The 26,450-nt window shown below is 44.3% G+C and overlaps 1 protein-coding gene across 12 annotated transcripts in view; it reads left to right on the top strand.

The window, feature by feature from the left end:
- The window catches only part of Cadps (calcium dependent secretion activator), a 452,771-nt gene that overhangs the window by 381,457 nt on the left and 44,864 nt on the right, over positions 1-26,450 (top strand). For all 12 annotated transcript variants that reach the window (XM_060390975.1, XM_060390971.1, XM_060390969.1 and 9 more), the window contains 2 exons: positions 52-126; positions 1,027-1,110. In XM_060390975.1, the coding sequence (XP_060246958.1) occupies positions 52-126; positions 1,027-1,110 (159 nt within the window). The remainder of the gene's footprint in view (positions 1-51; positions 127-1,026; positions 1,111-26,450) is intronic.

Raw genomic sequence — 26,450 nt, 5'->3', positions numbered from 1 at the left:
ACGCTGTCAACTTCCCCAACATGCTAACATGTGTCTTTCTGTCTTCTTTAGCATCAATACCATTCAAAAATAGATGAACTAATTGAAGAAACCGTTAAAGAAATGATCACACTCTTGGTGGCAAAGGTAACCTTCAGCTTCAGGTGAAAGGGGGCATTGTGAATGTGGCTTTGTTGTGTCTGCATTCCCATTAAAATGTAACACATTAGAAAGTTGAGCTGGATACTAATATCTCCAAAGAAACAAGATTGTACATCACCCAGCCCCAGCTTGCGAGGATTTTCTGATGTTCGTGAGTCGTGTGAAGATCAATTGATGAAGCGGCATATGTTAACTTAATAAGAATGTGTCCCCAAACGCAGTGCTAGGTTATGCGGGAAATGTTTGTTTTGTTTCTCGGCGCTGACAAAGTTAGAGTTTAAAATACATAAAGTGAAACGGTAATAAGGAATTCTGCCATCCTGAAAACCCCTTTCCCTCTAGTTTCACATGCAGTGAGAGTCATAATAAAACAGAAAAGTCAGATAAAGCTATTTCAGTCACCCTCATGAATTATAGAATTTTAACTAAGTAATGCTGAATGGGAAGACATTTATATTTGCCAGTGCTAAACTTCTGTTTCCCCCAAATTACTGATAAAATACAAATAAAAATAGATTGGATTAAATGTAGTGCTAATATGTAATGTAAAGACTGCTTTGCGCAGTTTGGGATTTTGAAAAGTGCATTTAATATTATCGCATGCTATATGCAACTCAATAATATTTTGTCACTTTGCACTTCTGTAACACTCCGTATTTGCAATCACATAATAATGAGGAGAAAGCCGGATAAGTCAAATATTGCCGTGCGACGGCAGCCTTTTCCTTCCTCCAAAGTGAAAGTTAAAAAATGGATTGCAAAAATGAGCAGGGGGCTGCGCCCTAGCCTCTAGGTGGCTGGGACATGCTATTCTTTTCTATAAACAATTATAATTTGAAATAATGCTTTTTCCTTTTTTTTTTTTTTTTTTTGCTGTTTTATTAGTTTGTAACAATTTTGGAAGGCGTACTGGCAAAGTTATCCAGATATGATGAGGGGACTTTGTTTTCTTCTTTCCTGTCATTTACGGTAAGCAAAGAGCATCCTACATCTCTGGTTGTTGTTTTGGTTCAGTTGTGATTCCGCTTGGGTGAGAGGCAATGTTGTGGTCTTGTTTGGGGGTGGCAGTATGTGTTAATTACATTCAGTCACTAATGTGACACCCAGAGAAGAGGCAGAGCGTTCCTTAATGGCAGGTGAGCTGTGCGGTTCCATGTGGTTGGTGAATAGCCTGTCCTCACCTGCTTGGCTGTGACAGGAAATGCGGTGGAGGACATCGTTTTTACTAATAAATACTTTCAGGAATTGTATATGGTGACCTCCACATCCCTGCAACTACAAATTCCTTTTTTTTTTTTTTTGTGGCCTTTATTCTACTAGCTATGTTTTCCTTAATTGAGTTAGTTGTATACATTTCAAGTCCAGGAGACCTCATAGAGAAAGGCCTGCGTAGTGCACAGCCTCAGTCTGTGGAGGTTGAAGTATGGGCTCTCTATAGACTGGAGATGCTTGCAGTAACTACTCTCTCATTCCGCCTGCCTGGGCTCAGGAGCCATTTGCATTTATATTTTCCTGAGCTGCACACATGTCCTTTCCAAACTCCTTGAGGTTCTAGCTGAGTACTAAAATTGGGTAAAGCCAAGGCCAAAGGTAAAGTAGAAAAAAAAAAAAAAAAAAAAAAGCAGGAGCCAGTAGATTTCTGTGGTTAAGTGGTTAGAGGCAAAGATCCTGCTTCCCTCCAGGGTCCTGCCAAGTGGGTACAGTAGAGGTGCTATGGGTTCTAAGCTGTTTTAACAGAAATACAGAAACAGCAGTCAACTTAAGGGTCTTGTCCGTAATAATCTCCCAAGTGAGCAACAGACATCACACAAGGACATCATCACGTGTACAGAGTCTCCTCTTCTTTGAAATCCTTGCAGAACTGAGTTCAAATCCCATCACCAATACTGACGAGCTGTGTGAACCCAAGTTTCCTCATCTGTAGGGGTATGAGAGGTGGATAATATCTCCCACAGTGCCATAGTATGAGATGAAAGCCTCGTGGTTCTAGCTTATAGAAGGACTCAATAAATAGCATCTATTACTAATAACAAGTAATGAATAAAATTATGATAAGATATACTCACACATGCATACAATCCCAGACGTGTCCTAAAAAGGAGAAGTAAATAAACAAATATGCCCTATTTGGGCCTTTCCTTGGCTCAAGGTTTCCTCTTCCTAGGAATTAAGGCAAATCTTGACTGATGACATTTCAAACAGTTGCTAGATAATATCCATCTATCAATATAATTATTATTTAAAAACAAAAAATAATATTGTTTTGATGTGTAACTCTGACATCCCATATATAAAGATGAATTTAATCCAGGAGTCTGATGACCTTCATACCCAAAGTTTCTAGCAGAAGGTGGACTCGGAAGAGGACAATGCAAAGAAATATTGCATCCAGTTTCACTCTGGGCAACTATCTATAACGTGTCATTTCTGCAAAGAAACCTACCTATAGCCCACCCCACTCCTCTGACAGCAAGAGAAGCCAAGACCCAAAGAGGGAGTCCTATGTCTGAGGTGACATAGCAATATGCAGAGTGACAGACAAGATGCCCACTCCCCTGCCAGTTCCCTACCGCTGAGTAGCCTCTGGAGAGAGTGGGATTCCGCTGGCAAATGCCTGACGCTGGAAGGCAGATGGGCTCATGAGTGGGAAACATTCACAGAGAAGGATTCAGGGCACATGAGTCAGAAATAGACAAGGGCTCACTGCTCACTGCAACAGTGGAGATGATGAGGAAGGGGGTGGAATTAAATTCAATATTTCTGCAAACTTCTCCTAATGCCTGCAGAAGACACTCCATGATTTGAGACTTTATTCTGAGCCAGTGTTTGCACCACAATGTACTTGAACCCATGACCCAGGAAGACCCCTTTGCTGTTTATTGATTCCACTTTTGTTCCAGCCAAGTTCTTCCACTAAGAGGAACTTTCCAAAAGATTTGTTAGCAACTGGTCCAGTAGCAGCCAAACGAAGAACTCAGGATCCCAGGAATCCCCTGGGAGAGTAAGAAACCCAGAACAAAGTGTCCCATGGTGACTTCCCAGCTCTGCTTCCCGTCTTCTCATCTTTCCTAAGACATTTTACAGCCTCGAGGCATGCCCAGCAATGGCACTGCTGTGCAGAACATTCCAGATCCTTTGCTGGGCCTGTAACTCTCCTCCTTCGTGCTACTCCCCCACATACTTGGCCACCTCACGGCCACAAGCACCCACTTCTCATTTGCAGCCTCTGTTCTCATTGCCTGCCAGGATTCCAGTATTAGAGAGGGGGAGCTGAACTTGGAGGTGGCAAGAATATCCCCACACATGGATTCTGAGTGCCTGCCCAAACTGCAGAGGGCCTTTGAAGGGTGCTGGCAGCCCAGGGGTGTTAACTTCCCAGGAACAGACGCGAGGTGAAATGGTGGTGGGGGCAGTGGTAAGGGGAGTTAAATGATATAGGTGGAGAGCAAGTGCAGGCACCAGCTGTGTGTGTTCAAGGACTGGACAGAGGTGTGGAGCCTGTGTGAAGTGTGGCGTGCTTTCCTCTAACTCTGCTCCTATTTTCTGATTCCATTCTTTGAGCATTACTGTGCACTTACCACATCCCCACCTCAGCAGGGCTGCCAAAGATGAGCCATGTGCTCGGCCCCCCAGAAAGCTGACGCGTATCGACAAATATGCCACCCTGTCCCCCCTCTTTCTCCTGCTGAGCGCCTCCTTTGCTGGGTGGGCTAGATTTTGTGGTCCAAGCCAGACATTTTGGAAAACGTCTGCAGTGGCGCAGAGCATGCAGGAATATTTATTTCTCATCTCCATCTGCATTGCTTCCTCTCTTGGAGAGGAGCTGGGGGAGGAGGGCGGATGAGATGTGGCTTCCTCGTGCCAGCCCAAGAGGCGCCCAAGCGCACCCTCCTTGCCTCCCTCGGGGGCCTCAGCAGCAGTAGCAGCCTGGGATTGAGGGAGGCAGGCGCCTCTCGAACTTTTCAAAGATCAGCCCAGTTGGAAGATATAGTTAGCAACCATCCACCCATTTCCCTTGCCTGCAAGATGTGCTTTTATGGCGGATGGCTGTTTGGAAAGGTCTCTGCCTTGTGGGTAGCCTCATGCTGTTCTTTTAGGAGGCCAAAAGGCAGGGCAAACAGGTGCCCAGGTCCCTCTCACATAGCATCCAAATGTGTTAGCTAGCCTTGTCCAGGGTTGGTGAGAGTGCTGCTCCTGGCACATAGCCATTTGCTCAGTCAGTCACTCCGCATGCTCTACAAAGCACCTATATGTCAGGTGTTGTGCAAGGTTCTGCGTCACAGCAGTGTCCCAAAGATGCTCTCTGCCCTTTTGGAGTTCACATTTCTCAAAGGAACCAGACAAGAGGAAAGGAAAGGAATGATCGATCAAAGGAACTGACTGGGACACAAGGTTGAGGAAAGGGTAAAGTGGGGAAGATATTTAAAACAGGACAATCATACAAGATCCCTTCCAGGAAGAAGCACGAACAGAGATTCAGGAGCCAGCTGTAGACAAAGAGGAAAGGAAGGGAATATTTCAGAGACAGTAGCCACCAGTGGCCACAAAGCAAGGAAGCAAGAGGCGTTTCTGCAGCATACGTTATACGAAATGAGGAGTTGGTATGGGGTAGAGAAAGTAGGTTTTGGAGATGGGGACTGGCTTGGAAAGGGGAAAGGTCCAAGAACTGTGACGTGATGTGTTGTGCTGAAGAGCCTGTGTAAGACAAGTGGGTCCCAAGCTTGAGTGGATTCAGAGAGAAAAACTCCAAATACATAGACCTGGGTAAGGAAGCTCTACTCTGCCCCTTAGCATGGAGCTGGGTAGCCTGGAGCAATGTCCTATGCCCGCACTGTAACCGCCTTTGCTGTGGCAGATAAATTCAGACATCTAAAGCAAGTACACAAGCATAACTCCTATTCCTTAAGTACTCACTTGATGCCTGGCACAGAACTAAGTGCTTTGAATCTACATTTCTGGGACTCTCAAAGCAATTCCATTCTACCAACGCCCTTTAGAAAATGTTGGAACAGAGGCTCAGAGAGGTTGAGCCCCCAGCCCAGCCCCATCTGAGCATTCCTGCTGCTAAGTTTCACAGCTGTCACAGTGGGATGAAGACAGATATGGGAGGGTCTAACTCCTACCCTACACCTGCAGAACAGGGACAGCAGCTCCTCCAAGGCACCTGGACTTCAGCCAACCACAGTCCTCCCTCCAAGCACATCCATCTTTACTTACAGAACACCACAGAAGCTAATCAGAGCAGGAAGAATAAAGCCCATTTCAAGATTGCCAGGAGCCTAATCCTTACTGGGTGTCTAATCTTCCGGGTCTCTAATTGCTTATATCAGCTGTTTGGTGGTGGTGGTTACTGTTGTTGTTCTTTCTTCTTCCTCCTCCTCCTCCTTCTCCTCCTCCTCATCCTCTTTGCCAGGATTATAGCTGTTTCTCCACTTGAGAGTGAAATAAAACTGAACTGGTTCATCCCTCTAAAAGTCGTGACCAAGGCTAGAGCCAGTTCTCATCAGCATCAGTGACTGCATTTGTTCAGAGCACCTTGAGACACATCTGTCACATTGCAAATGATCAGAAATGGACCAGAGACTTAAAACTGGTTCTGGAAGCAGTTGGCAAGGTTTCCCAACAGCTTGCTGATGTTTTCTCAGACAGTGTTTCCATTTTGTTTGGGCTCTAGAAAGCACCTGGGATAGGAGAGGTTGCTTTTTATGCTGTGGGCTGGTGATAGGGATATGAATACTTCACCTTCAAAGGCTCACAGCGTCAGGCTATCAGCGCCTGGATTCCTGTGGGTCAGACCAGTTGGCTAATACATTCTAAGTGGAATGCCCTGCCTCAGATGCTGCAGCAGCAGGCATGAATATCAGGACTAACTTACTGACTTCCATGCATTTTCTCTGTTTGCCCTTACAGCCTGGCTCTTTCAACGTTCAGTTCTTATTCCCATGTTATAGATGGCACTCAGTCCAAGTCATATGAATACTTTAAGTTATTATTTTATTATGGCCAGAATGACTTGCCTAGATGTTCAGAACCCACCAATGAAATCACCTGGTGATGCTTCTAGGCTCCATCCACTGTTATTTTATTTCCAAGTGGAGGAAATGAGTATTTGGAGGGCTGAAAAGGATGGCCCAGGGATTAAGAACATTTGCTACACAGCCTTGAAAATATGAGTTCAGATCCTAGAGTCCTTGCAGCAATCCCAGCATGGGTTGGGGGCAGAAGCAGAAGGACTCCTAAAGCTAGGTAGATGTAAGCTTAGCCAGAAACATGAGCTCTAGCTTCATGGAGAGACCCTGCCTCAAAAGCAAGACAGAGAATGATATAGGAGGATTCTGCATGCCTACCTCTGCCCCCCCCCACATATAATATGCTTATGTATAATGCTCACACTAAAATAATAAAACAATAAAATCTAACCAGTATAATTATTTTATAAATAATTTACCTTCATTATCCCCATTTTGAAATATTCACTTTTCCCACTGCCTTTGTGCTTTTACATAATCTGGTTTTAGTTTAGTCCTTTGGTCAACACATTTTTGAATATGTACTACATGCTAAGTATTAGGAGCTCAGTAACAAGAGAGACGGTGCCTCTTAGTGTGTGTTTGCATGCTGGAGACATATTCCCAGCAAGCACTCACAAGCATCATTATTATTCAGATAGAGGTAGACATAGTAAGTGCAGTGGAATTATGAAGCAGAGCTACTCAACCTTCTCATCTAGAGGTCAATGAAGAAAATTACTTGAGGGTGGACATGATCCTGTATGGACACATGCAGTTGTACCTGTAGATGAGTGTGTGCATATGTGAATGTGCATGAGGAAGCCACAGGACGACCTGGAGTGCCTAGGCAGGCCGGCCAGAACATGACTGTCTCTGCCTCGCTATCACTCGGGTTACCAGTGAGCACCAGAACATGCATCTTTTTGTATATGGAGTTCTGGGGATCAAACCCCGGTCACCATGCTTACATCAGTTCTTGAGCCATCTCCCCAGCCCCAAAGCGATTCTCACACTAGACCTACAGGAGAACCAGCATCTGACCTGGCAAGGAAGGGACAGGTACAGAGGCCAGCTCCCTGGTAGAAGCAGAGGCAAGCTGTGGTCTTCTGATACTGATGCTCTGACCTGCTATTACAGGGTGACTTAAAGAGCCCTACGTATTTTCTGAATTCATTTTACTCATAGCGAAACAGAAAAACAAACAAACAAACAAACCTGTGCCTCCCACAGTTCCAGTGCTCAAAAGAACAGATCTCCACTATCTTCTGCTAGTCTCTTTCATAGGCCACCTCCAAGCATTTCAGAATGTGGCACGGACTTTGCAATCTGCACCATAATATTTTGTCAACTAGTACAATAAATACCCTCATTTCAGATTGCTGCCTTGAAAGCACAGTTAACAATTAACACACCTCTTGACCAAAGCAACATATAGAAGAAAAAGGTAAACATCTGAAGCCAACTCTTTTCTTTAATATTCTCTTGTAAAAACACAGAACTGTCTTTGAAAACATTCATGAAGTAGACATGGTATTTTGTTCCGACTCTTGGGTGTTAAGCAAGTAGCTCACAGAAATTCTGTTCTGAAAGAAATACCTAATGAATTTATATCTAGTTTCAAAGGTTGTAGAGCCCACCCTGACCTCGAGCCACACCCAGTGGAACCTTATTGCCAAAAATGTGGAGAGTGATAATGAAGCCCAGGCTGAGAGAAGTTTGTTGTTGGCTAGTTCTGAGATCCAGGTAGGGCATCTGCAGTGAAGCTGCTGACATCAGCATCAGAAAGCTCCAAGGACAATTGCATAGAGAGTAAACCATGGACTTTTCAGAGTATCGGTATGTGACAGGTGCCCTACCAGTGGCACTTCCGAATCTGAGCATCAGTTTTCTCAGGACAGTATGGAAGTTGAAATGACCCAATCTGAACATTTCAATAGCTTTCCTTAATATACTATTCAGTTCTTCTCTAAGGCTGGACTTCTCTCCATACAAGATTAAGCAAAAGTGTGAGGGTTCAGCTTCCAATATATTTCTGTGTCCAGAATTTTGACCTCAGCGATATTTTCCACTACAATTAGTATATTCTTAGCATTTTGTCTTTCACTTACACATAGTCTTTAAGACACCTCTTTCTTAATTAAAATTAGGGCTTAGAGGTTGATCAGTGTTAGTGTGCTTGCCTAGCATGTATGTGTTTGGTCCTCCAGAAAAGAGATGATACACAGATAGATAGGTAGGTAAGTAGGTAGGCAGATAGATACTATGCATACAAGACAGAAAGACAGATGATAGCTAGATGGCAAGTAGATATAGATAGATGATAGACAGAAAAATGCATCCGTGTATCTAATACCAGAATCAGTTAATCAATCAGCCGCCATGTTTTAAATGACTGCTATAAGTAAATTACTGAACTGAGAGTCGTTAAAAAAAAAAAAAAAACTTTTTAGCTAGGCATGGTGGCACATGTCTTTAATCCCAGTACTTGGGAGGCAAAGACAGGAGTATCTGTGAGTTCAAGGTCAGCCTGATCTACACAGAGAGTTACAGGACAGGGAGAGCGACATATAACCTGTCTCTATAAATTTTTCAGTAATGTAGATATTTGACAAGTATACAGGTATATATTGATGTCACACACACACACACACACACACTATAAGTTACTTCCTAGAGCACATGAATAAAAGGAACATTTGAGACCTTCTGGTTTCCTGTTTCCAATGACTGGTGTTGACTGCTTGATTCCTACCACTAGTAAGATTCAGTTCTCTGTGTCACTTCCTAGCTCCACGTTTATGTTGTTATATTAACAGCCTGAAGTTGGTCATGGTGGGACTTTCTGTACTATCAACCTTAACCAACTTATGAAGAAGAAGTCAGTTGGTTGTTGTTGGGGAGCATTGTTATTGTTGTCTTTTTAGAGGAAGGCAGAGATGAATCAACCATAGGGTATATGCACATTGTGTCTAAGATGCTGTCAATGTTAGATGCTAAATTAGGCAGTAAGTACCCCAACCACATGTTAGAGGGTCATTCTCTCTGAACTCTCTTTTCATATTTGTGTCTACATTAAGGGTAATGTTTCAGCTCAACCCTCTCAGCGGGTAACCATGTCTGCCTAGATTCAATAAATTCATGTGAGATATATATATATATATATATATATATATATATATATATATATATACACCCTTTCTCTTATGTAGAGTGGCATTGATTTTCTACTTATAGTATACGTAGGGTTTATGGTTGTTGAGGGGTTTTTTTTTGTTTGTTTGGTTTGGTTTGGTTTGGTTTTTGTAATTTAAGAATTTTACAACTAAATCAATCAGAAGAGGAATGCTAAGTAAAAATGCTAAAACCAGGCCACGGGCTGTAGCCACAATTGGGAAGGTAGAACTGGTTCTAGAAATTTGGAAGCACAGGAACTTCCTACCCACCCCATTTGTCAGCAAACAGGAAATGAGGCCAGAGAAGGAAAGCACATTGTATGACCCACCTGGTTACAGGAGCCTCCTGCTTCTTTACCTAAAATGAGGAAAGCAAGGAAAAACCTCCATTATGCAACAGACCTAGCCTGATAAACTGACTTCAATCTCCAGCACCCAGATAAAAAGCCAAGGATGATGCCATATGCTTACCAACCCTAGAGGAGCGGGCATCTCTGCAGTTCATTGACCAGCCAGCCCAGCCTGATTAGTGAACCCCAAGTCCTAGTGAGAGGACTCAAAAGAAAGGTTATCAGCATTTGAAGTTGATCCCTGGCACCTGTCACAAACACACATACATTTGTACCTTCAAGTTCAAGTGTAGGAGGCCTAGTAAGAAGCAAGTAATGCCTTCATTCAGAAGATGACTGTAAGCAAGGGTTCAGTGAAACCACTGACTTACAATGGTCTATTGGAAGAAGGAAAAGTTTACTGGAAATCAAACTGCCAAGGATATCTCTCGAGGAAGGGGTGGGGGCAAAAAAAAAAAGTGAGGCAGATTTTATATGAAAATCAGCACAGTGGGGTCTTTGAGCTGAGCTGAAAACTAGATGTCCTTGCAGGAGATGGTTGCCTTTAAGGGTGTCTTAAGGTAGGCTCCTGGTAAACAGAAATCTCCTTTACAAGACTCCTGAGGAAAGTGAATTTATACTTCTGTTTACTCAATAGCACTCGTGTTTGCCACATCAGAGTTGTTTTGTTTAGGACACTGTCATAAGCACTGCATGTGGAGAGACCCACGTTGGACCTAACAGTTACTATTTGGTGATCTCAACAGTCCATGCCCACTCAGTACCATGGTTGTGCTGAAGCTCTGGACAGGGCAAGGCATGGCCCTTGTCCTCTTGGAGTTTGAGTTCTATTCAACTTCTTCTTGTTGAGGGATGTTCAAGGGGAAAAGATAAACTGACTGTCAGGGGCAGGCCACACCCCCACTTCTAGTCAACAAGGGTAGCTTTTATGCTTGCTTGGAGAGGCTATATAATGAGAAATTTGTAACTCACAACTCTGAGCTTCTCCAAACATGCCAAGTGTGTCATATAAACAGAAAAACTGGGGAGCAGTACCAGGTGGTCCTTTAGGAAGGCCATTAGGTCAGCTCATGCTGTGACTATCTATGGGTCCTCTAAAGGGGTTCCGTAACATCCTGGAGCCTAGTTTCCTCATCTGTCAGTGAGGTGTCCATCAAGCTCAGCAGTGAGACTTTGCTCAGCCTCAACTAGGACAGACCCTTCAGGCTTAGCAGCCTGGAAAGAGGCTGGGTCTAAAGGGGTCCCTCTGTCTTCGCAGAGTCCTGTCTGAGAAGGAAGGGTCAAAACAGAAGTGAGGGAAGCTGGAAGAAAAAATGGTTCTACTTGATCCGTTTTTCATGAGGCATCTGTTCAGAAGTGCCCCACACCCTGGGCAGTGTGAACATACTCTCCATGGATGTAGTCTCTAAGGACAGGACAATCCCCCCCCCAGCAAAGGAGACAGAAGCGTCCTAACCATTCTCCAGCAAATAAGGCTGGAGGAAATACGCTCCTGAGCAGAGTGGTGCAATATGATGCTCTTGCTTTGGTAGCATTGGTGTGCCACCTCCTGCCCAGCTACCCAGCACTGCGACAGCCCTTTGGCTTAAAGAACAGCAGAGGCTCTGAGCAACGTGCTGGCAGAGGCTGCAAGAGGGAGCATTGTTACGCTCTCTCTCACCAGAATAGTTGACTTAGTGTTTCTAATTCTGTGAGAAAATGCCAAGACCAAAAGGCAAACTGGAGAGGGAAAGGTTAATTTGGCTTACATGTCCTCTTTGTAGTCCCTCACTGAAGGAAAGTCTTCCTCTCCCCTCCCCCCTCAGGTGGAGGTGATCAAAGAGCCCGCCACTGAGTTAATATCAGAGACTAGGGAGCCCACTTGGACACTGAGTTGTCATGGGCTACATCTGTGCAGGGGTTCTATGTTATCTCCATGCATGGTCCTTGGTTGGAGGGTCAGTCTCAGGAAAAACCCCTCGGCCCAGATTTTTTGGTTCTGTTGCTTTCCTGGTGGAGCTCCTGTCCTCTCCAGGTCTTTCATCTCCCCCTTGTTTCATAATATTCCCTGCACTCTGCCCAAAGTTTGGCTATGAGTCTCAGCATCTGCTTTGATATATTGCTGGGTAGAGTCTTTCAGAGGCCCTTTGTGGCAGGCTCCTGTCCTGTTCCCTGTTCTCCATCTTCCCAGGTCTATCCCATTTGCCTTTCTGAATGAGGATTGAGCATCTTACCCAGGGTCCTCCTTCTTGCTTAGCTTCTTTAGGTGTACAGATTTTAGTATGTTTATTCTATATTATATGTCTAATATCCACTTAGAAGTAAGTATGCACCATGTGTGTCTTTCTGCAGCCTGCTTTCTTATAGAAACCAGGAAACACCCACACTGGACTGGGCCCTCCTGCATAAATCATTAAGAAAATGGCCTATAACCCAACCTTATGGGGGCATTTTCTTTGTTTTTTTTTTTTGTTTGTTTGTTTGTTTTGTTTTGTTTTTTTCTGTTCTGTTTTTCAAGACAGGGTTTCTATGTGTAGCCCTGTCTGTCCTAGAACTCACTCTGTAGACCAGGCTGGCCTTGAACTCAGAGATCCACCAGCCTCTGCCAAGTGCTGGAATTAAAGGTCTGCTCCATCACAGCTCAGTGAGACTCTTTCTTTCTTTCTTTCTTTCTTTCTTTCTTTCTTTCTTTCTTTTTTTTTGTTTTTTTTTAATATAATTCTTTATTATAATTTATTCACTTTGTATCCCAGCGGTAGCCCTACCCTAGATCCCTCCCAATCCCACCCTCTCTCATCTCCCATGCCCCTTCTCCTGTCCACTGATAGTGGAGGACCTCCTCCCCTTCCATCTGACCCTAGCCTATCAAGTCTCATCAGGACTGTCTTTCATAATCTTCCACTGTGGCCTGGTCAGGCTGCTCCCCCCTCTAGGGGAGGTGATCAAAGAGCCAGCAACTGAGTTCATGTCAGACACAGCCACTGCTCCCCTTATTAGGGAGCCCATTTGAAGACTGAGCTGCCATGGGCTACCTCTGTGCAGGGGGTCCATGTTATCTCCATTAATGGTCCTTGATTGAAGTATCAGTCTCAGAAAAGACCCCTAGGCCCAGATTTTTTTGGTTCTGTTGTTCTCCTTGTGGAGCTCCAGACCCTTCCAGGTCTTTCTATCTCCCCCTTCTTTCATAAGATTCCCTGCACTCTGCCCAAAGATTGGCTATGAGTCTCAGCATCCACTTTAATACCCTGCTGGGTCCAGTCTTTCAGAGGCCCTCTGTGGTAGGATCCTGTCTTGTTCCTTATTTTTACCTTCTTCCAATGTCTATTCCATTTGCCTTTCTGAATAAAGATTGAGTATCTTATCCAGGGTCCTCCTTGCTTAGCTTCTTTAGGTGTACAGATTTTAGTATGATATGTAAGTGGATAATAGACATAATATAGAATAATCATACTAATATCTATACACCTAAAGAAGACATTTTCTTAATTGAGGTTCTCTCCTCTTGGATAACTTTAGCTTGTGACAAGTTGGCATAACTCTCCAGCACAGTAGTTAAATCACAGTTGATGCTTATAAACATGCACAGAAGCCCAGCAGCCACTGAGAGTCCCACAGCCAGAACTTGATGTTCTTGTCTGCAGATGCGTGGGGAAAGCCAGGAACTTTCCTACCTTCCCCTGGCCCTCTGAGCTCTGCAGTTGTCCTCAAGGGGGTGCCTCACAATATCCATGCTATTTGCACAACTATGGATGAAGTTTTGTTTGTGATGGGTGAAACAGAATGTTTTTTGTTTACCATGGTCATCAGCTAATCTTTCTCAGCATGCTATAGCAAATCATCTTATAGAAAACATTACAGTGGCCGGAATGAGAACCATTGCTCACAGATAAGGAAAAAGTGCTCAGAGAAAGAGTCTACACGTTAGTGTGTTATTGTAGAGGATCCTTTGCGCCAGACAAAAGAAGTTCTAACCCCAGCTCTTTTCCTTCCCAGCTGTGGGTTCAGTGGAAGGCCCTCAGCTTCCCGCTGCCCAGACTCCACTTTCCCCAAATCAGAAAACAGGCTCTCAAGAATTAAGAGTGCAAATTAGGCATCCAGGTAAATCTGCATAGGTAAATCTGTCCATATTTTCTGTATGACTATATACCAGTATTAACGACATCTATGTTGCTTATGACAAAACAGCAACTAACTGCTGTTCCCAAAAGACACATAGGAACTCGGAGGTGTCAAGCTGAAATGTGGCCAGGATTCTCTTCCTGTCATCCAAACTTTTTAAAAACATGTTTTCCATTTGTAGGCCATTTAAGGAAACTTTCTGAAAAACAATCTAATATTTCACTTTTCTTAATTTCAAAACTCATTGATCATTTTTTTTATTTGAGCCATGAACTACTCATAAGAAATTGCCAGTGTCACAATTCTACATCTGTGAAAACAGCACCCACACGTCGACCTCACCTAAAAGAGAATGAGAAAAGGGGCCTTGTGGATCTGCGCATCCATGTAGCACTGTGGATTTTTTTTTCTTTGTTTTTAATTGCGGTAAGATACACAAGAGCAAATGAACTGTTTTAACTCTTTTGAAGTATACAGTTGGACGGCTAAGTTTTCGTGGTGTTAGGCAGGCTTTGCCCTTTCTGTCTGCAAAGCTCTTTTAATCTTGAAGAACTCAGCTCCACACTCCTGATGCCACATTCAGTTCAGCATTCACGTGGACTAGAGCACTTCATAATTGGCCCAGGATGCCCTTGATCTTTGGCAAGCAATAAAGACATTTCATCCCCTCCAGAGCCGCAGCTCTGGGAATCCATCCTGCTGTCTATGATTCCACATACACTTCAAGGATGGTGTTTTTCTCTAGTCCTCAGAAAGCATTGGAAGGGCTTTTCACTGTAATTGTCACTTGGCCCCAGGCAGGAGCCACTAAGGCTTGTTCAACTGCTCACCCGCACGCACAGTCCCAGTACATCCCGCCCACTCGCACATTCTGTCTCACCCAAGCAGTCAGCCCCTCGGTTGGCACTTGGTACACATTCCTCTTCCCAAGACGCACTCAGAGCATGCAGACTAGGGCTGGGGGGTGGCCAAGTGTTCCTTTAGCCTTGGGAGAGGGCACACTCCATCCAAACCATGACTCCATTGAAGAGAGCCACCAAGAAAGTTTCCTTTCAGAAAGAGACACCTCTTCTCATAAAACACCTTTCTCCACTGGAGTGCTAACCATTCCACACTTGTTTTGCTCTTTTTAACAATTCATCACAAATTCAATGTAAAACCATATCTCAAAGAATAAAATAGCGAAGCCGGCAACGTAGCTCTTACTGCCAAGCCTGAGAACCTGAGTTCATACCTTAGAACACACACACACACACACACACACACACACGGGAAAGAAGACAACTGACAACTGTAAGTTGCCCTCTGACCTCCACATGCACACATATGTGCATACATGTATGCATAAATGAATTAAGAAAAAAATTAATGAAATCATATAGAAACACTCAATTTCTCAAATTCTTTTAAAGAAATAATGTCTGCCACTTTCTCCCTAATATTTTTATCAGATGGTTCCCTTCTGACCCACTCATGAGGCTGGGGGAATGGCTCAGTGTGCAAAGTGACTATTGACTAAGCCTGTACCTGAATGGAGATTCTGAGCTCCCATGGAAAAACTGAGCTAAGTAACATACATCTGTAACTCCAGTACTGAGTGAGGAAGAGATGGGTGGAGCCCGAAAGGCCTGCAGGCCAGCTAGTTCTGTCAAAATGGCAGTTTCTGGGTCAGCAAGAAACCCTGCCTCAAAAGACAAGAAGGAGAGTAATAGGGGAAGACACTGAGTGTATCTCTGGCCTCTATATACCCACGTGTAATGGGGGGAGGTCTTTTAAAAACACTATTTTACCCTGCTGCTAAGTAGTACTCTTACATGACTGTTTTTTTTTTTGTTGTTGTTGTTTTGTTTTGTTTTGCTTGATTTTGTTTGTTTTTTTGTTTTATGTGTTAAAACAAAGATTTTGTATGGAGCCTAGACTGACCCCCACTGGCCATGCAGCCCAGCTGGCCTTAGACTCGTGATCCTCCTGCTTAGACCTAACACCACAGCCCGTTCCTGTGCCTCTTCCTGACTGGCCAATCTTAACAATAACTGGCCTTCCTCCTTACTGCAGCTTTTCCTTACCTTACCACTGCCCTTCCCCCTCCATCTGCCTCCTAGTTTTAGCAGCATCGTGCTTACTCTTCGAAGCTTTGTAGCAACAACTTAGAGCTGTTGGCTTTTATTTCTTGTATTCCCCACAAAAGGAGATTGATGACACCCGAACCCTTTTCTTTTCCTGCTTCAAAGTCTAACGTGAAGTAGAGTAACACATTCCGCCATCTTTAAGTATAGTCCCAAAAAATGTCTTGGGTCTACTGTCAGACGGAACTCTTTGTCTTGAACATGTTTGGATAAAAATTGTCCATCCCAGCTGTCCCCAGTGGTTACTAACCACGTGTACTCACCAGGGATGAAGTATGGAACATGCACCAAGTACCCTCAGTGTTCACATTTCAGTCATCACAAGTAGCTGCTGAATGGTGTACGATATCCAAGCCCAACTAGGCAGAACAAGCTACTTCCCCAGCCAAGAGAGGGAGTGAGGGGACATGTCTGACTCATTGTTCTTGCTATGCCCTGGGTCTGTTCTAACGGTTCAGTATCTCTGTACGGAAATCTGTTATTCCTATTTTTGCAGATGGGGAAAATGGGGTTAAATAATCTTTCTTGTGAGCGGTTGAGTGCTTGGGCCACATATATCCAGTTCCAGAGCCCCTGCTCTTAAGTCCGTACTTCCTCAAATCCCATCTTCAGACCCTTTATTCTGCTGCTCAGTGAAAGGGTCATTGCTTCTCCACTGCTGACTGGGAAAGGACATATCAAAGAGGCCATAGTTAGATACATGCCATCTTTTTCCATTCCATTCATGCCCTAAAATGAAAGCATGAAACCTGAAAGTGGGGGAAGAATGTGGACAAATGTAGGAAGTCTTGGAAAATTGGCAGTTGGGTTTTCTGCCCATTTACAAGAAGCTTGTTTCTTTGAGTTGGTAATTCCAGCAGCAGTGACACGTCAGCCAGCATGCTTCTGCACCCATACCACCTTGAAAGCATCTGGCCTTTCCTGATCTTTAAAGCTAAGCAGGATGGGACCTAGATAGTAGGGTAATGGGAGAGCAGATAGCATGTGATAAGAGTTCTTCATGCCCCTTTGTGATACCCTTTCAGCAATCCCTAGAGTAGCCCAAAGAGGTCAGATAATCAGCTTGCAGCTAGAGGATTCCTGGGATAGTCAGTGTGTTGGCTCCTAAGAGACACTCAAAACTCTGCCTGGCACGGGAAAGTGTCCAACATAGGCTGCCTGTCTGCAATCCCTCTACGCCTTGCCAAGTCTCCCTGCTGACCATGCTTCATTGTCTGGTCCCTGTGTGCATGCTCTTTTTTATTTTTAATGTTTTTCTTCCCCTAATACTATAGTTTTTCCTAGATACTTATTTCTAGAACTTGTATAAATACTAAACTATTAATAACATTTTTTCTTTTACCCTGAGAGTATTTATAATTGTTTCAAGGTGTGAGAAATGCTTCCTGCCCCACATTCTTACTAGAACCTGAGTCATCTGCCCTCTGAGAGTCACACTTTTTTAAATCTGCAAGGAATCTAAGAGGAAAACAATTAACTTGATCCTCATTATAATAGATACAGAAATTAAGCTAACAGGCTAGGCAGTTAGCCAAAGCCTGCCAAGTAGTTAATGGTGAGCATAGGATTGGAAATTGGTGTTTTCTAATTCTTTTCACACACTGGACTATCTTCCCCTTAAGTCTATCTTTATCTACAGAGAGAAAATTCCTTCTGTAAGTCGGAACATGATAAGTGTTTTTGACTTTGGGAGCCACATGGTTTCTGCAACACTAATCGGTAATGTCCTTTGAGCATAAAGACAGCAAGGAACAATGTGTAGAAAAATGGACACATACATGTTCAAATAACACTTCATTTCTGGATGTTGAAGTGTCAGTTTCAATAGTTTTTTATTAAATTTTTATTTTTTTACATTAATTACATTTTATTCATTTTGGATCCCAGGTATAGCCCCCTCATTCCCTCCCAATCTTACCTTCCCTTCCTCATCTCCTCCCATGCCCCTCTCCAAGTACACTGATTGTAGGGAGGTCCTCCTCCCCTTCCATATGACTCTAGTTTATCAGGTCTCATCAGGATTGGCTACAGTGTCCTCCTCTGTGGCCTGACAAGGCTGTTCCTCCCTTGGGGGTGGGGGGGTCGAAGAGCCAGCCCCTGAGTTCATGTCAGAGACAGTCCCTGTTCCCCTTACTAGAGAACCCACTTGGATACTGAGCTACCATGGGCTACATCTGAGCAGGGGTTCTAGGTTATATCCATGCATGGACTTTGGTTGGAGTATCAGTCTCAGAAAAGACCCCTGTGCCCAAATATTTTGGTTCTGTTGCTCTTCTTGTGGAGTACCTGTGCCTTCCAGGTCTTATTAACTCCCCCTTATTTCATGAGATTCCCAGCACACGGCCCAGTTTGGTTATGAATCTCAGCATCTGCTTTGATACACTGCTAGGTAGAGTCTTTCAGGGGCCCTCTATGGTAGGCTTCTGTCCTGTTTCTTGTTTTCTCCTTCTTCCAATGTCCATCCCGTTTGTCTTTCTAAATGAGGATTGATCATCTTAGCCAGCGTCCTCCTTCTTGCTTAGCTTCTTTAGGTGTACAGATTTTAGTATGTTTATCCTATATTATATGTCTAGTATCCACTTATAAGTGAGTATATACCATGTTTGTCTTTCTGCTTCTGGGATACCTCCCTCAGTATGATCTTTTCTAGATCCTACCATTTGCCTGCAAATTTCATGATTTCCTTATTTTTAATTGCTCAGTAGTATTCCATAGTTTTTAATCTATCATAATATATATTTTTTCTTTTTATTTTCTTTCAACAACTTAAAAATGTGAAAGCCATCTCAGCTGATGGAACACTGAAAATCAGGCAGTGGGCTGAGTTTGGCCCATGAACCATAGTAGCCAGTGGAAATGTATTTGGTAGAGCTGACTCCCTTGCAGCTAACCATGAGTGAGTTAACATAACAATAATTTAGAAAGATATTTTGAGTTTTCCCTGCATGCCAGGTGCTCTGCTAGCACTGTGTGTGATGCCAACCTGCTGAGTCTCACAAGCACTCTCAGAGGAAGATACTGTTCATCCTCGAGTTTTGCAGTTGCAGAAGAGATTATAGAAACTACGAAAGATCAAATGATTCCCCAAGACCATGGAACTAGTAATGAGTGCACTTGGAGCTCCAGCTATCTTCTTACTATTGTAACTCTTGAGACTCATTTAGCCTCTTAGAGCCTGTTGGCAAGCCCCCCATAGTCTTTCTGAGGAACATGTGTAGTGGATAGCCTTGAGGAAGTATGAGAAGAGGTGGCACCTTCCTCAGTGGTTTAGTTACCTATCTGCATAGCATCCCATGCCAGAACCATTGATCTAAAGTAGCCATTACACCCAGAAATGGGGGTGCACACCTGTAATCCCAGAAATTAGGAAGTAGAGGTAGTAAGACTGCCAGTTCATGATTATCCTTAACTACATAGTGAGTTTAAATCCAGCCTGGGCTACGTTAGAGCCTATCTCAAAAGAAAATGAAAAACAATCTATTTTGCAAAGTCATAGTCTTGTGAGTTTGGAATCTGAGGCAAGCTGGGATGGGAAGCTGTTTGGCTCTGTCACTGGGGTGGTCCACTTGGCTGCATTTGGTAGGTGGCTGAGCTGGAATGCTACTGGATGTCTGCTGTATCTCTCTTTATCCAGAGTCTCTCTCTTTATCCAGCTTCCTTCCCCTTCCCCTAGGGAGGAGTCCCATCCTGCCAGGTTTTCCCATTCCATTTGAGTTTCCCCACAGTGTGGTAGCCTTTGGGTGGTCCCACCTAAATAGCAGCTAACTTCCAAGCATGAAAACACAAGAACCTCCAGCCTTCAAGACTCCAGTCAGAAAGGACACTGTGCCACCTTTATCACAGTCTATTGCTCAACACTATCACAGGCCATGGGGAATGGAGGAATAGAATCCAATTCTCAGTGGAGAAGCAGTGATCGTGGAGAGGGAGGGGCAGGACTGATGGCAGGAAGCTTTGAAAACATATAACATAAGCGAACTGGACCTCAGGTCTATGATATGCAAAGATCTGTTTAGAGTCTCCTGATCTGTATTATAACTTCTATGAGGTTATACATGAGGAAGAAAGTCAGAGAGGAGGACTAGCCCTCAACCTGGGGCGTGCCAGTGGGAATGGAGAGATAATCAGGACTCTTTCACACCTGAAACATTCTCACTGTGGGCTAATGGAAGGCCCGATGATCCAGTCCGCTAGCACACACAGCCGGTTGGGTTGCTGCCACAAACTACAAACTCCACCTCCACTAATTCCTTTAACGATTTACTTGAAATAAGGGAACAAATAAAAAAAAAATGCTTGGAGCAGTGTCATGCATGGAAGGCACTCTCATAGGCTGAGGAGATGGCTCAGTCAATAAAATGTGGAGACGTGAGTTCAGATCCCCAGAACCTGTCTAGGAAACCTGGCATGATGTCTTGAACCTGTAAGCCCAAGCATAGTGAGATGGCTGAGACAGGTAGATGCCTGCAAGCTCACCTGGCCCACATGGTGAAGTTCTAGGCCAGTGAGAGACCTCATCTCAAACAAAAAGGTTTGAAGGTACCTGAAAATCAATATTCAGAGTTGTCCTCTGTCTACCCCGACATACACACACACACACACACACACACACACACACACACACACGAGGCTCTGTTACTAGTATTGCCATTAGCTCTCTTCCTTTACCAGGGAGGGAACTGATGCTTAGAGAGATTTATTACCTGGCACATCTGGCAGCATCAGATGGCAGCCAAAACATCAGCCTCCTGCCCCTCACTTTAGGTGAGCAGGAACCCTAACTCCTTCTCACATGTGTGGCAAATACTGGTTCCTTTAGAACTTAGAAATCCTCATTTTGCTGTTTTCTTAATTGTCCCCTCAGAATGTCGAGGCTCACTCACTCACTTCTAGAAACCTCTAACTTGAGTAGAGTGTATCATACCAAATTCCTTCCAATAGTTTTTTTCTCCGAACAACAAACAACAAACCTCTAACTTGAGTAGAGTGTATCATACCAAATTCCTTCCAATAGTTTTTTTCCTGGTTGTGAGGAAATAAGAAGGAGAAGCTCTTGTTCCTTTAGAGTCTGTATTCTAGAGCCAGTGAGACAGTTCAGGGAAAAAAGAAACTGCAGCCAAGCCCAAGGACCTGGGTTTGATCCCTGGCATGCACACGATGGAAGGGGAGAACTGACTTAGAAACTTCTCTGACTATTCAGGCACCATGTGCACACACACACACACACACACACACAATCAATCAATCAATCAATTAATATAATAAAGGTTTTTAAAAGAACCTGTACTCCATATATGAAGAAAAAGATGGATAAAAAAAACTGAACTAGTAAGAGAGAAAATTAACTGAGGGATGGAATTGATATGATCAAGTCACCATTTTACTGAACTTCCTTGATTGAGTTCACATCTCTAAGATTGCCTATGTTGAAGAAGTGAGAAAAACAAGAGGGCATCAGATCCCACCTCCCCAGGACCAGCCCTGGGACTCAGCATTTGAGGTGGTGGGATGGTCAGCAGTTTCAAAGCAAAGGCAGAGAGGGCGGCTCAGAGGTCTTGTGAAGCTTGGCAGGAAGGGGTGGAGCCCACTCACACAGAGAATCAATCACTCTCTTTACTTGTTTTAGGAGACCGTGGGGAGAAAGGAAAGCCTGGGCAGTAACTAATGCAATCGTCTGCGTTCAGATTTTTTTTTTCTTCTATCTTTGAGTCTTGCCCACCAGATTTTCTGTTTGGGGGGGGGGGGGGAGACCTAATCCACCTTTTTTTTTTTTTTGTCTGTGCATTGATTTAATAGTATCAAACCCTGAGGTCCTCCTGGCCTGCACCTGGGTTGCTTTTTCCCCTAATGAAGAGGGAGAAGTGGTTTAAGCCCCTGCCGGGCTCCCTGTCAAAGCTACACAATGATTAACTCAGGTCCCCTTATTAGGAATGGGCCGAAGAAAATCCCTTAGTCATCAGCATTGGTGAGTGTTCAATGAAAAGATTACCTTGGGCACCTGAAAAATAATGGAAGTGCTCAATAGAGGAACCATTAAGCCCGTCTACACACACCGAGTCAGGTGGAGCAGTGAGGTAATTAGCTGGGACAGAGAGGAAAGAAACACTGTTGGACCTTCTGCCCTGCCCAAGACAGCACAATCGTTATTTAAATCCCTACGTATTCTCCTGGATAAGCATGTTGGTTTGTATCTACACATAGACACACACACACACACACACACACACACACACACACACACACACCGTCTATTCAAAGTAGCTGGTCAGATTTGAGAAAAACGCAGCTCAATGACAGGTCCAAAATGTAATTTCTGTGACCACAAGTCCTGTTGGTTAGTCTCTTAGCCTCAGTGTTTTCAGCTGTATAATGGGAATGTTAATAAGGCCCCTGTTCAGAAGGTTCATGTAGGGACTACTTAAAGCATGCAATAATTCAACCTCATTAGTAAGTAGAGAGCACTCAAAACTAGGTTTCAACTTATTATTGTTAGTTGTTAGAAAGACCTGAATTAGTCAGTGTTTGGAGAGATCATGTGTTTGGATGTCATCAAAGGAATCGTGAGCAAGTGGCTTAACGCCACAGCACCTGCTGTGGCCTTTGGTCTGTAGTGACCTTAGTTGCAGGCAGGTAGATGTGGAAGCTCCAGCCCAGTTTCTACAGCCTCTCTTGATTTGGATCTCCTTTTCTGATCTTTTCTCCCAGGATGGCTCTGCGGGGAGCCAGGGTCTCAGAGCTAAGGGATACTGCCACAGAAGGGGGCAGTGATGTCCTGGGGGAAGGGCTGGTCAGAAAGAGTCCCGGGAAAATAGGGCCAGATGATGCTAAACTTCCTGCCTCTCCTTTGAGGGCAAGCGAAAGCCTGCTCAAAAGGGATGCACACCTAGCGCCTGAGCGCAAGTCCTTATTCCTAGCTCAAGCGCCTGGGTCTCGGAGAAGGGCAGGTAGTTTCAGGAAGCATATAACTGAATACATAGAAATATGTGGACCTTCTTTGAGGAGGAACGAGACTCTGCCTGGGTCCTCCCACCTGAGAATCAGCTCAGACAACTGAGAGTACTCTGAGGGAGGTCCCAGCTGTCTTTTATAGCAAGGAATTGCCATGGGATAGAGTGGGGTGAAGCTCCTACCAGCAGAGAGAGCAGTAAGCCACTGTTCCCAGCAGGTTCGGTAACGATGGCTGCTCTTAGTACCATTAGCGAGGTTGGATGGACTTGGCTGGATTATCTCATTCACTCTCCAGCATCCCTTTGAGTAACATTATTACTGCCCCACTTACAAAGGAGGCTCAAAGGCACCAAGCTAGAAAATGGGCTAAAAGCCAGACTTCTAACCCAGCTAGTCCTGAACCCATAATCTTGGACAACAAGATGGCTTCTTTTAAGGTTAAAAAAATGATAGTAAAGATATTACATATACACATACTCAAACTCTTACATAAACACTATATTCATGCAAAATATATGTGCTTACATACACATTACACACACATATGCTCATTCAGCACACACACACACACACACACACACACACACACTTTAGATAACCACTATGAAAAGTTTCTTAAACACAGAAGTTTGCTTTGGAGAAAAAAAATATCTTCTTTACCCATTAAAAGATATAGATCATATATCATGGATGAAGGACTTGGATAGACTGGGAGAGATGTCATTTATTTGATTCAGAGGCAGTGCCTGATTCATTCCTGGAAAATGATGGTGTGTGTGTGTGTGTGTGTGTGTGTGTGTGTGTGTGTGTGTGTGTGTGTGATTAGGGGGGTAACATGGGTGGTGCAAAGTCCACAGACCAACCTAAGATATTATTACTTGGGTACTAGCTACCTTCTTTTGAGACAGAGTTCCTTGTTGATTGGCCTGGAACTTGTTGATCGGCTAGGCGTGCTGACCAGTGAGCCCCAGATATCACTCAGTCTCTACCTCTTTTTTGACATGGGTTTTGGGGCTCAAGTTCAAGCCTTCATGCTTGCAAGGCAAAACCCTTACCAGCTGAGTCACTCTGAAGCAGGCATACTTGGATTTTGAATAGATGAACCTAAAGTCCTAGGGGTCAGGAGGGTCTGCTCATTCTCTTCTACCAAGAGTGCAGCTGGCCTAAAGGTATGAAGCTGGAAAGAACTGTGGTGCTTAAACACTGTGCTTCTGGTGTTAGTCAGGGAAGGAGGTCCCAGGGCCAGGGTCTAGAGTCTGTTCCTGCTGCTTTTCCACCTTCATTCAGAAAAAAAGAGAAGGAAAGAGACGAGGATAAGGAAAGGGAGTATTTCCTACCTCACAACGAGGCCAGAACGAGAGAAGAGAAGCAGTCTAGGAGGGGCCCGTCAGCCTGGTAAAGAAACAGGCCTGCAACATTATTTCTAGAGAGAGGGGGACATGACCTTCAGAGATGGCCAGTGTCCGCTGGGATCTGCTTGCTCGACATGCCTTCTGGGCCCCATCATTTCCTTCACCCTGATTCAGTGTTTTAGAACTGCTATAATGAGGCTCAAGTCTGCATGGTGGTTCTCTCAATAAACTACAAGAAGGTTCTAGGTTCTAATACTCCCCCTTCATTTCCCAAGCAAGGTCCCGTCTGTCTCACTTTCCTTCTAAACGATACCTCCAGGCTCCCTTCATCTTTACCCTCCCCATCTTTCCAAAAGTTTAATGTCCAGCACCCAAAACAATAATCTACCTCTTCCCAAAAAACAATAGGAGTATGATTTCCAACCCTCTCCAAGCTTTTTTTTTCCCTATTATAACGGGGATGGGGAAAGATCAGTAATAAGCCAAGAGCTGAGGAGATGGCTCACAAAGCCTGATGCCCCGAGCTCACTCTCCAGTACCCATGCGAAAGCCAAGTTCAGCAACAGCCTGCTCTGGTCCCAGTACTGCAAAGGCACAGACAGAGGATTCCTGGACTTCCCTGCCAATCCAGCTAGATCACTGAGCTCCAGGTTCAGTGAATGATCCTGTCTCAAAATACAATTAAGTGAAGAGTGATCAACAAAGACACCTAGTGTTAATCTCTGGCCTACACCCCAGCGCGCACACACACACACACACACACACACACACACACACACACTCAAGCTGAGAGTGGAGGCTAGTGCGAGTGTAAAGGTACATGAAGTTTTCATTCATGCCACAAGCTCTCAAAGAAATAGAATTTGTAAGGAACAGAACTTGACTGGTGTCACTCTCTGGATTGGAACTGTGTGTTAGTGGTAAGTGAAGAGTAGGCGTGTTTAAAGGTTGATCATTTCAGCTGTAGCAAAACTCCTACCAACTGCCAAGCATCAACTTGACAGAGCAAAAGAGGAGATTTCTCACTGAGAACAGCTCTTTTGCCAGCACCAGCTCTGACCACTGATGCTTCATCTCCTTCATCTTGCTTTTCATTTCCCTGAGCACTGAGAAGATGGGAAATTTCGAGGGGTAGCCTGGGCTCAAACCAGTGCATGGTTCCCTGACTTGTGGCTGAGAACATGGATACACAAATTTCTTAAACTCAAGCCCATCAAGCCATATTCTGCAAAGTGAAAAGCATCATCTAGTAATTTGTAGATATTATCATATGTGGGGGAAACCACAGGAGGGGAGCAGAAAACCGTCTTTTTGCCTGATTGGCTAGATTTTGCACTAGGATTGGCATGGACAGATTTAAAGAAGGGAATCACTTTATGGAAGTCCCTTTGTGTACCAATAGGGCGTCTCTTCTCCCAGCACTTTTTACAAAGAACTCAGCTCTAACTGCTACTCTGCTGATCATAGCAGCATTTCAGTCAGGTTGAGAGTGCTTGTTTCTTAGCCTCCCTGAAGACAACAGTGGACACAAGCTTTTCCCTTTGGTTCCTTCCCTCCAGTGGCCCCATTCCAAGCCAAGTAGCAGTTTAATGGAGACAGCTAAGTAAGGCTGAGTTAGTCTTTGCTTTCATGACATTTTATAGAGGTCAGACACTGATCAAAAAAATACCAAAGTATAATTGTGATCTACTAAACAGTGAAGGGATGTGGTCTCAGAGAATACGTAGCAAGAGGAAACTGGAGTCATAATAAGGTCACAAGGTGCTCTGACCTTATTAGAGAAGGGAAAGGGCGTTGGCATTTATTAGCTAATGGATGTGTGCACCCCCGACTTTAATGTTGACCACACACTCTCATGTTTCCTCACCTGATCAGGCCAGCCGTCATAAAGAGTAGGCGGTTTTCCACCCGGTTCCAAAACTCTAGAAACTAGCCTAAGGGACTTGGCTGACTTTGCCCATGGCAAAAGAAACTGACTTTCAAGGAGGAACCCTTTCTACACTAGACACGCTCCCTGGGTTTATTCCTCAAACCCAACCGTATAGACTCCCTGAAGCGCCTGGACCTCACCCTGATTTGCTTAGCACAGCTTTAACTCCGCTTGATTGCATGCTTCTGGCATCCCTGGATTTTTGTGGGGGTTCATGTCGCGTCAGCAACTGAATCAACCATGGTTAGTGTCTCCCCCTTTTAAGCTCAGAGAAACGAGGTCACCAGTATGTCATGCAGTTGGCATGTGGCAGCAATGGGC

This window comes from Meriones unguiculatus, chromosome 9 (genome assembly GCF_030254825.1).
Source record: "Meriones unguiculatus strain TT.TT164.6M chromosome 9, Bangor_MerUng_6.1, whole genome shotgun sequence".
NCBI lineage: Eukaryota > Metazoa > Chordata > Mammalia > Rodentia > Muridae > Meriones > Meriones unguiculatus.
The sequence above is the reverse complement of the archived record's forward strand: the minus strand, read 5'-3'. Positions and strand labels throughout refer to the sequence as shown.